The sequence below is a fragment of the Rhinopithecus bieti genome, unplaced genomic scaffold (assembly GCF_001698545.2).
Source record: "Rhinopithecus bieti isolate Rb0 unplaced genomic scaffold, ASM169854v2 scaffold_35166, whole genome shotgun sequence".
In the NCBI taxonomy this organism is placed as follows: Eukaryota; Metazoa; Chordata; class Mammalia; order Primates; family Cercopithecidae; genus Rhinopithecus; species Rhinopithecus bieti.
Window position 1 is genome coordinate 594,401 of NW_016815254.1, and position 12,004 is coordinate 606,404.

General features: G+C 42.6%; 1 protein-coding gene across 2 annotated transcripts in view; it reads right to left on the minus strand.

Moving 5' to 3' along the window:
• The window catches only part of KCNH1 (potassium voltage-gated channel subfamily H member 1), a 450,237-nt gene extending 440,766 nt beyond the window's left edge, over positions 1-9,471 (minus strand). For both annotated transcript variants that reach the window (XM_017853054.1, XM_017853052.1), the window contains exon 1: positions 9,189-9,471. In XM_017853054.1, the coding sequence (XP_017708543.1) occupies positions 9,189-9,267 (79 nt within the window). In that variant the 5' untranslated portion in view covers positions 9,268-9,471. The remainder of the gene's footprint in view (positions 1-9,188) is intronic.
• Between the last annotated feature and the right edge of the window lie 2,533 nt (positions 9,472-12,004).

Here is a 12,004-nt window from a genome sequence, read left to right on the forward strand (position 1 = left end):
AAAAAAAAAAAAAAAAAAAAACAGGACAGAAAGAAACCACTTTATCCAAAGAACAAGTAATTGGCTTTCTCAGCCAGGGTCTTGGCAGCAAAATATGACATACTCAATGGGTAATTTGAGGAATGGTTAATAAAGGAATTATTTACAAAGGTGTGGGAGAGGTATAGGCAGTAGTGTGTTAGCAAGCTGACTCTGGGAAGAAAAGAGTCCCGATTTATAACATTGGCCAATTTCTAAGGTGTAAATACCTTACACCTTGGTATAAGCAGTTTTCAAGCTTCCAAAGCGAAGTCCCCGAACCAAGAAAAAGGAAGAGATGCACATAATCACATCTTAAGAGGTAGAACCAGCCACTTGCAGCCTGCTCCAGCACTCCACTGCGGAAAACTCCAAGATATTAGTAACATACCCAAACCCAAAGAGAGCAAGCTAGAGACGGTAAGCTTTAATCAGGGGAAAACAGCTAGGCTAAGATGACCTCGTGGGAGAGAACAAGGAGAATAAGGACTACAACCTCTCTCTTGCTTCTCATTTCATGTGATGTACCCCACAAGCTGAAGGCAGCCAAAAGCCAAAAAGCAAGGAAGGCTACAGGTGTACTCTATACAGGTCAGCCTCCCAACCTCCAACAAGAGACGGGCTGGTAAAGAAGAGTGTGGTTTTAGGGAGGCAAACAGAAACTATTCAGTACCTTGGCCCACACAGAGGCTTAAAGCACAGCCTTAATGATGACAGCATAGAAGTCTAATATATTCAGTCCTGATAATGCTGAAAGGAAAAGAAAGCAAATAAAATAAAAACTTAAATATCAATTTAATGGAAATAAATATAGTCTTATCACTCAAATTAACTCCATTTTCTTTGCGTGGCCCTGAAGTTCTAGTCTAAGACGTATTTTCCAACTTCATTCTTAATACAAATCAAAGTTAAGCCATAGATAAATATCAGTAAAATTTGCCAATACAGTATCATCTTTCAAATGCTGACTCCAGCACTCTGAGAATGCCAGTGGAGGGTGTCTAAATCATTGCTTTAAGGGAAGAAAAAGGAGACAGAAGGCCATTTCTCTTCCTTACAGAAGCACCTGTTGTGATTGCAGAACCTTTAAAAGGCTATGGGAAACGATGGCTTTTAGTCACTCTCAATTAATAATTACATTAATAATTATAGCATTGACTCAGTTAATTTCAGAACATCATTTTTATGCAACATAGGACTGATCAAAAGAGTTGTCATTTTAATTTACGTAATGAACAATCAGTATGAGTAAGCAAATTGACTATTGGCGTAACTCTGTAATACCTAATCAGGAGAATTTTAAGTGGTTTTGTCATTAACAGGAGTGTTTCACTGTTAGAGCAGAAACTGTGAGAATCAAGGGAGATGCTGAAGTTGGTCAGACTGTGATCTGTTCAGCAAGACCACACTTGCAGCAGGGCGCAGTGGCTGACACCTATAATCCCAGCACTTTGGGAGGCTGAGGCAGGTGGGTCGCTTGAGCCCAGGAGTTTGAGAACCCCCCGGACAACATGGCAAAACCCCATCTCTACAAAAAATATAAAAATTAGCTGGGTGTGGGACCGGGCACAGTGGCTCACACCTGTAATCCCAGCACTTTGGGAGGCCGAGGTGGGCGGATCACGAGGTCATGAGATCAAGACCATCCTGGCTAACACGGTGAAACCCCATCTCTACTAAAAATACAAAAAATTAACTGGGCATGGTGGCGGGCTCCTGTAGTCCCAGCTACTCGGGAGGCTGAGGCAGGAGAATGGCGTGAACCCGGGAGGTGGAGCTTGCAGTGAGCCGAGATTGCACCACTGCATTCCAGCCTGGGCAACAGAGAGAGACTCTGTCTCAAAAAAAAAAAAAAAAAAAAAAAAGGCTGGGTGTGGTGGCACATGCCTGTAGTCCCAGCTACTCGGGAGGCTGAGGTGGGAGGATGGGAGGATTGCTTGAGCCTGTGAGTCAGAGGCTGTAGTAAGCTGACATTGCACCACTCCAATCCAGCCTGGGTGACAGAGTGAGATCCTATAATATCTCAAAAAAAAAAAAAAAAAAAAAAAATTGCACTTGCCTAGAGAACAGCCAGAGCATCAAACAAATTCCAGCATCTAGGATGTACTAAAAACTCACACCAATGGATGAGCAACCCAAGACAGCATGCCAAAGAAGACAGAGCAGTGGGATATCCCAGAGGAATAAGGTTTGTTTAAAAAAATCTCAACCGCATCAGAACAAAATGTCACACATTCTGCAATCTTCTTTTAATTCACTTACGGGATCTGGTCATCCCACACCCAACCTCACAAAAAAATAAATAGCTATAAAATCTAAGAATAATTTTGGGTGAGGTGTTTATAAGGGAAAAATATGTAGTAAGTGTTGAATCATTATAACATCCCTTAAATCTTTGGAGAGGTTTACAAAGCATGTTGGCCTCCGTCATAGATTCCTCTGTTAGACCCAGCATCACAAAAGCTGTACTCATTTTGGTATTCCTACTTGTTAGCACAGTATTGGGCACCTAGGAAGTCCACCGTGCTTATAAAACTGAACCATAAGCTAGCCTTTGCTTTTTGTTTTAATTTTCCATTGAGTTTTGATTCCTCCACTAAATCTGTGCCTTTCCTTCTGTCATTTTGTTTTCATTTCAGTGAAACAAATATAAATCATTCACTTCCTAGTTCCTTCTCCCTTCCAGCTCTAATTCTTGCATAATATCTGTCCCCAGGGCTTAGTGCTTCTCAAATTAAGAAAATGAATCTCCTAAACACACACACACCAAAAAAAAAAAAAAACCTACCACACTTGCATGTACCCTTTGCACATAATTCTAACTGTACGAGTCTTTCACACGTCATCGTCATTTACAATCATGTGTGAGGGAGCTCCTCCGAGAGAATAGTTCAACCCACAGTGGATACTGATGCCTCCCAAAGGGCAAGAACAAGTTTTGTTTTCATTTCATTTTGGTCATGTGCTCCTCCTATTAACATAACTCTCAATGACCCTGTTTTATTAGTTACTAGATTGTTTGGGCAACGCCACTATTAAAGACAAAAGAAGAAAATACCAAATGCTGGCAAGGATGTGCAGTGATGGAAATGCTTATACACTGCTGGTGGGAGTGTATATTAATATAAACCCTTTGGAAAACTGTTTGACAGCATCTACCGCAGTTACACATGTGCATCCTAGATATATACTCAAGAGAAATGTGGGCCCACAGGTCCCAAAAGACATACTAAGAATGTTTGTAGCAGCATTAATAGCACAAAAGTGGAAACAATCCATCAATGGCAGAATGGACACAATGTGTAGTACAGTCATACTATAAAGAACTATGCAGCAGTGAAAACACATCAACAGGCCAGGTGCAGTGGCTCATGCCTGTAATCCCAGCACTTTGGAAGTCCAAAGTGGGTGGATCACAAGGTCAGGAGTTCAAGACCAGCCTGACCAACATGATGAAACTTTGTATCTACTAAAAATACAAAAATTAGCCAGGCGTGGTGGCACACGCCTGTAATCCCGGCTACTCAGGAGGCTGAGGCAGGAGAATTGCTTGAACCTGGGAGGCTGAGGTTGCAGTGAGCCAAGATCCCGCCACTGCTTGGATGACAAAGTGAGACTCCGTCTCACAAAAAAAAAAAAAAAAAGAAAAAGAAAAGAAAAGAAAAGAAAAGAAAAGAAAAGGAAGCAGTACGTGCAACAACATGGAGGAATTGCCACCCGACAAAAGAATACATGCTAGATGATCCCATGTATATAAAGCTCCAAAACAAATAAAAATTTGTTTATTAACTATAGTGTTTTTTTTTAGGAATGCAAAACAAACTGGTAAAATTATGAGGAAAAGCAAGAAAGTGATTACCATAAAATCAGGAGATGCCACCCGTTGGGAGAAGAGTGAGAGTCTTAGGATCAGGAAGGCTTTGGGGGCTTCTAGAGGGGCTGGCAAGACCCTATTTCTTGACACAGGTGGCGATGACATACAGTATCACTTTATGGAAATATGTTAAGCTGTACAAAATTGTTTTATGTGCTTTTCTATTGGTGGTACTGAACAACTAAAAAGAAAAAGATTAAAAGGGGAGAAGAATACAATACAAAACTTATCAAAATTTTTTAAAGGTTTGCAGCTGGAAAAAACAGTGGGCTGTCAGTTTTGTTCCACGGAGCAGACTGCAAATAAGTGGTAGCTATAAGAAGACAGATTTTGGTAAGACCAAATGACAGCAACAAAGGGAGGAGGAAGAGGCAGAAAGAAGAGAAGAGAAAAACAAGGAGTGGAGGCAAAAAGAAACACAATTATACTTGCTTACAAACAGAATATTCCTCATGAGAAAGTGAGGGTCCCATCACTGAAGCTAGTCAAACACAGGCTGGAGGACCATCAGGAGGGATGTTCTGGAGAGGACGCAAACAGTGGAAAATGAATTGTATAGCATGTCCCTCCAGAACTAAGATTCCGTCATTCTATTTCTCTTTCTCAACAGTTACAGGTGTGGCCACTGAGAGAAACAGAAAAAATTAAAACCAAGAAAATCATGGTCCAATATCCTAAATGTATAAAGCAGATATTCTAGTAGATTTTAAAATGTTTGTTTACAAGCCATTAACTAATCAAAAATAAAGGGAAGGGAAGAATTGAAGAGCTTCAAGGTAATGCTCAAGGAACCACTCCCAAATGAGGTCCGACCATAAATGAAGAGCTGGCATTGGAAACAATGAAGACAGGGATTCAGTTGACCCACAGTGTTCCTCAAATGCATCTATTCTTTTAAGATAGATTATTAAAATAAATGGGTTGCCTAAAAGTCATGGAATTTGGAAGCTTTATTTCCTTAACATTAAATCACAAGGCTTCAGCCTCTCAATCCCCCATCTAACATCAGCCAATAGATTTAACGTTTTGACACTTTCAGAGAAAGATAGCTGAGCCTTGGCTGAAGACTGTCTTAGAATATTTTGCAAGAAAAAACAAGCTCTGCTGAGCTGGTGATAATCCAGATTATCATCCATTCCCCCTTTTAGAGGCACAATGGATTTTAACCAGTTTTCTGTTTTATAAATATTACCATGGCTCAAAACATCTATGAGGAGACACAACATTACTCGTGGCTCTCATCCTGTTTGCTAACTAATTATATCAACAACCTGAACCAACTTAACACTATACAAAAACACAGCTGATTTAGCAATCTGTAAATTATACATGTACATAAATCTGTACTAAAATGTGCTGTGTTTCACTCCTGCTAATGTGCATGGATTCTTACTGGCACCTACAATTGTTTGATATAGGTTCCCGAACACTAAAACATATGTTCTGCCCAGAATGGGACCATTTAGAGTAATATTTTTGTAGTTTCCTGGCACTAAGGTCTGCCAGCCTTTCTAAGACAGATCTCCTATTTGCTTCAGCGAACATTCTGACAACAAGTGCCTGCAGATTTAAGCAACTATCAAAAAATACTCTGTAACAACACTTTCCATCCATGAACATAAAGAGAAACGGGCTGGTTTTGCCTATGTGGCAACAAAGCCAGTAGGATTTAAAATGATCACTGACATGACCATAAGCAAAATCAAATAAAATATGGAGTATTAATTATTTCTGCTGCCTACTTATGGCAATAAAAAAAACCAGATAATTATCAAATCTTTCCTTCAAATGGGATTCAAAGTGTACCAAAGAAAGTTAAAGTCGATTTTAGTACCAGCAAGACCAGTAAACACTTTAGAAATGTTTTTTAAATACAGTGACAGGCCTAAACAGTTGCAGCCAGTCAACACTGTAAAATAGGGGCAAGAATCCTGGACCAAGATTCACTAGAATGTAATTTGCTAATCACAAGGAGGGTTTCTTGTTTACCACTCTATCCTCAGTGTTCCATAAATACATTCAATAAATCTTTGTTGAATGAATAAACCAGTAACAACTACTGGCTAGTCCCTGATCTGTCTCTAATTGCCTTTTCGTAACTCTGCCTCTTACTAACTGTAGGTAAATCACTTAACCTGAGGATTCTTAGGTGAGTTTTAGTTTAAGGATTTTAGTTCCTTAAATTCTAAAATGGAGACACTGCACCTCCTCTACTAGCTTATGAGGATCAAAGGCGATATTCTATGAAAAGTGACTTGGTACTTTATAATGGGGCACACAGATGTTAAGTGACCATTATCCCCGCCTTTGCCTTCAGCTAAACCACTGACAAAGGTGAACAGACTGCATTTCCTTGAAATATAATTAGCCTCTCCTTTGCCCTATTATTCTGTTGAGATGTAGTAGTGTGGCTGTTAGCCAAGATGGATGTTGTTCTTGTTGTTATAGCATTTTATTTAATCTCCACTCGGAAATTATGCTTCTTGAGAGAATATAATGGTAACACGAGGAAAGTGTTTTTGCACGGTGTACCATAAAGAATATGACATTGGATTCAAATGGTTTGGGGCCTCATCAGTTCTGCCCTTAAATATTTGAGGAAAGTCTCTTGCATCAGTTTCCTTATTTATACAATGATGGGGAAGGAGAGGCAGACTAGATAATAATTAAGGTCTGTCTCTTCCTACAGTTCTATGATATTCCAGACATCAGATATTCAAATAACCCAAAACGAAGTCAGTACTACTGTTCATTATCATATAAGAAGTTTTAAAGGATGATAAAATAGTTTCACAGACTAAATCATAAAAGCTAGAGAAATAATAATGCTGAGAGCAGGATATATGATAGATGTCCTCTAAGGAATACCAGCCTCAGGCATTGTTTGCTCTGCCACTTTGAATAAGCCACTTACTATTCCTAGGACTCAGTTTTCTGATCTGTAAAAGAGGAACATTAATACTGCACAGGGCCACTGGGAGAAAACACTTAATAAAATGATCATAAAACATTGCTTTTCCAAGGCAAAATGCTATTTTAATACCATAATGTCCAAAAAAAGGGCTCATGGATTTTAGAACGAGACAATCAATATCTTTAAATAGACTTTTCCACCACAGTAAAATAATATAATGCACGCAGATATTGTGATATTTCTAGGAGTTCGCATTTTTCTTCCATTTGTGTTCAGGAAATATTATAAAAAGGATCACCTTTTAAACATTAAGTGCCATATTTCAAGATGAGAATCATTTCTTCTGAAATAATAATTTTAAAAATTCATCGAACTCTCCCAAGATGCTTCATTTTTGTTGATGCTATTCGTTTGGTTGATTCATTGAAATCAACCTGCTGAAACTGATGTTGAAATGACAACGCCCATCCTAAAAATATTCCCAGTGACTTATTCTAGTCACATTCTATGCTTACAGAGGGAAAGTGGCTCTAATAAGATCAACTAAACTAGACAGTATTCTGCCTTCACAGCTCCAAGATTCTTAAGGTTCTCTTACAAACCCAAGGCATCTTGTGACTTTTACATGTTTCCCTTCCTGCTCCCTCCACTCAAAAATATACACAGTATACTTTTGGGTTTCCCCTCTAACTTACAGGGCACTGCCTCTTTACTGAAAAACAGAATTGTCATTGATATTTATGAGGCAGTTGGTGTCACTGACAATGGGATAACCAAATTTACAAGATTGTCTCCATACTCCTTAATAGTCCAATAAAAATAGCAATAATAGCACAGTAACTCTTAGTTATTTTATTTAAAAATCCATGAACACCTCCAGCTTTTTTATGGCAAAACAGTTCATTGTGGCTGTTCACATAGTAATTATCATTCCCTTGCATCCCCAGGTAATGACTGTGACCTTGACCTAAAAGCCACCTTAGTTTGAATAAGGAAGACCTTGAAAGGAAAGGTGACTGACCAGAAACACTCTTAGGAGGCACACAATGAAGAAATGATCATTTATAAGAAAGTACTTAAATAATACATGATTATTTGCTATGCTAGTTGATGTGTTTTATTATAAGATAAACTTAAATCACTGTTTAATTAAAGAGTATTTATTAGTAGCATAAGTCACTTTTCATGCCCTTCCCCTGAATCCCTAACTAAATCCAAACAGAATCTCATCTGAAATCGTGATATTTACACATTATTAAAACCCATTTCCTAAGTTAGCTCCTCATGTCCCCCGGGTAGAAGAATGTCATCTGTTTCTGGAAGGGGTGGGGTGGGGGGTCTAGGAGTCTGCAAAGAGCATCTTATGCTTGGCTGTCTTTCAATGTAGCCGTTTGACGAGCTCGTGCGCTGCGTCTTCCAACTGCCAGGACTCCTATTTGCTCTGCAAGTGCTTAGCTGAGGTCTCTCCGCTGTGTCCAAAAGCGTTTGGAATTCTTCCTTACCATCCCTGCCCCTAGGACTCTCGCCTCTCAAGGTTTCATGCTACCGTCGATCTTAATGCCACAAGGAAACAGACGAGTGCTGATGATCAGTTTATTGGGTAATGGATCTATTTATAGGTTTCGTGAGATTGGGAATTTATAAGTGAGCAACACTTAAGGGTGGCATAAAACAGTTGTGGGTTTGTAAGACAGGAAATATAACAGGTTTGTACCTGTGACCATTTAGTCCGCTCTGCACCTGTGCCCTCCACTTCCCACCTGACGCCAGGAAAACCATCTGCCCCTCACTTCGAAGGTGAGCCTTAACTTCACCTGGAAAGGGGTGGGGGAGTGAAGGGGTGGAATCAGGCCGCCGACAGCACTTCCCCACACCTCGGACTTTTCAGTTGCAGGGATGGAAGGTGGAGGCAGCCGCATCCTCCCATTCTGAGGCAACGGGGACCGGGAGTTGCCCGTCTCTACTGCTGGCTCTCCCTGGGAAGAGGCTGCGCCTCCGGGAGCCCCAGAGCCTTCGCGGAAGGGTGGGCAGTGCCGACAGGGCACGCGCTGCCGCTCCGGCTGCGGCCAGCTTTCCATCACTTTTCCCAGGACTTTGCTCAGCAGCTGTCACGCACCCTTGGAGATGAGAACGAGAGGGCACGAGAAAGGCCCAAAAGGCGTCCCCAGAAGAGCTCTCCTGTTAGGATGGGGACCCATCAGACCCCGCCCCGCCCTGCCCACCTTTCTCTGCCTCGGGGAGGCTGCCCTGGGTGCCCGCGCCGCGGCTCCTTAGCAGAGCTCGCGGGTTCTGCTGCATCTGCTGGCTCCGAGCGGCGAGAGGTTCTGCAATAAAAGCACGGATAAAACGCCCGGGTAATCGAAATCCGAATGCACCTCTTACCATTGGACCGCCGGACAATATTCTCCAGAAACGTGTTCTGCGGGGCCACCAGTCCCCTCCTGCCCCCAGCCATGGTCATCCTCCCAGCAGCTCAGGGTCCGGGGGGCGTCCTGGCGCGGCTTCTTACGACAGCAGGAAACTGGACTCGGGGCCCGCACGCAGTCCCGGCTCGAAGCGCCCCATGCGCCCCGCGGGGACCCGCAGGCAGGGCTGGCGGCTCCCTCCGGCTGCTACCCTCGCGCCCTCTTCGCGCCTCCCTCCCTGCGGCCCGCCTCGCAGTGCACTCGCGCCGGCCTCGGCTCGCTGCAGCCGCCTCCGGGTGGGCGGAGGGAGCAGCGGCGCCTGGGCCGGCGGCGCCCCCTACCGGGCTCGTGCCCGCCGCCGGCCTGCGGGAGACCAAGCTTTGGGGTTCCCGCAGAGGCCAGGAAGCGGCGGGCGGCCTTGGACCAAGGCTGGGACGGCAGCGCCACCCTCTGGGTACAGCCGGGAAATGTGTTCAGGATGTGCCTTGGGTTGGGTGGAGAGGAGGGCATTGTGAGCAGCTTTCAGGGCGGATCCCCCCGCTAACAAGTCTTGGGGTAGCGTGCTGATGTAACTCTCTTCCTTTGCTCTGTTTCAGGCCGGGGACCCCGGGACGTCTAAGGCTCTGGGAATACCTTCTTGCTTTCCTGGAAGGTTTGTCAGCCTGACTAGTGAAAGTTGCCCCACCTTGATTGTAGGCCAAGTGTTGGAGCAGTAATTAATGAAGTTGTATTGCAATAGTGCAGATTTACAGAGTGACTGGCAGATTCAGCTTCAGAAGAGTTGTCTTGGGTTGTTTTTACCGTAGACACAAATGCAGGCTCCTGATGTTTGGTATGATCAATATCAAACTGCCTGACAAACATCAAAAACGGTGGACTTGTCTCTAAGGACGAATGCTCGGGGCGGGCGGGGCCGGGGGGGCAGTATTAATCAAGCAACCATGGCTTTGGCTTGAAGGGTAGTCTGTAGTGCAGAGGATACAGTTAGTTTTTACAGCTGACCCCTAGTATACGGAAGAACCACGTACATCCAAGGTTTCTGGACAGGGGCTAAGACAATAGTCGTTTGTTCACTTATTTGGGGGGATTTCGAACCAAACATACTCTGTACCTGCCTTTTTACTATATATCCCCCGTCGGTGTGGTGGGAGACTAAGCCTATGTCCCACAGAGGAAATGAATGGAGAGTTTACTAGTTGCAGACCAAGTCAAGAGTCAACACGAAAATGTAAGAGGGAAAAAAAAACTGACCCTGGAAATTAATTGTCTGGGTTAGCCATCCTGACATATCCTAATGTATTGCAAAGACATCCTGTCTCAGTTAATTAATCTCAAAAACAGAAGAACTAATTCTTGCCCAGAAATCTCTCAGAGTTGCTGTGAAGATCAAGCAAGATTATGTATGGGGACAGGACCCTAAATTGTAAAGTGCTTTGCCAAGGTCAGATGTCATTATCGGAGTGACTAAATAAATTGGGCCATTATGAATATCACCCTTTGTCTCGTCTTGTGAAGAGACAAAGTAAACAGATTGCTGTTAGCAGAGAGTTAAATAAGGCTGTCATAGGATTTGAAATGAAAGTGATGATACACTTTTCCCTTAAGATAGCCTTCTACCCATCGCCTGTCACCCAGTCTAGAACTGTGATTTCTTAAACCCTAGCTCCGTCTAGTGGTTCTTTGTTCTATTACAAATGAGATAACACAGTGGTTGAAGAGAACTTGACTCTCAAATGCATTTGGTGCTGAGCTGAGCCAGTTTGGTGCCTATCCACTTCATTTAAATAAGTTCATTTAAATACGATTTTTAAAGTTGTGTTATCGCACAAACATGCCAAAGGAAGATTTTCATGACAATATTAAAACCCATCAAGAAACCTCATAATCCTGCTTGTGAAAGGAAGATAAAGAAAATAATGCGGAGGGGAAAATTATCATAGAGTTAATAAAATTTGTAAGGTTTTAATGAGCTCTCATGTTCTATGGCTTAGATAAAAAAGGAAACAGATGATATTAGTTTGAGATGAGAGATGTTAAAGCCTTGGTGGGCTACCTGATAAGAAAAAGAAATAAGGAGATGTCTTCCATTTTAAATGTACTACTGAAATGGATCTCAACATGGACTGTGCGTGCGTGTGTGTGTGCGTGCGTGTGTGTGTGTGTGTATTGGCACCTTTTTGAATACTACAATTTTTGGTGGCACACTTGAAGAAATTAAAATACCTAAAACAAAGTAGTGCTACTACAAAGTGGTCTTTTTTTTAAAGTTTTAAACCTCCAGATTGTGTGCCATAACACAATCACATTATTTTATATCTTTTTGCTTAAATAAGACTGGATGCTTGTAAAAGCACTGTTACACTGTGTTATGGCACTTTAAGTACTTGCTTAGAAATGATCATTTCTTCATTGTGTGCTTCTTAAGAGTGTTTCTGGAGGCCGGGCGCGGTGGCTCAAGCCTGTAATCCCAGCACTTTGGGAGGCCGAGACGGGCGGATCATGAGGTCAGGAGATCGAGACCATCCTGGCTAACACGGTGAAACCCTGTCTCTACTAAAATACAAAAAACTAGCCGGGCGAGGTGGCGGCGCCTGTAGTCCCAGCTACTCGGGAGGCTGAGGCAGGAGAATGGCGTGAGCCCAGGAGGCGGAGCTTACAGTGAGCTGAGATCCGGCCACTGCACTCCAGCCTGGGTGACAGAGCGAGACTCCGTCTCAAAAAAAAAAAAAAAAAAAAAAAAGATTGTTTCTGGTCAGTCACCTTTCCTTTCAAGGTCTTCCTTATTCAAACTAA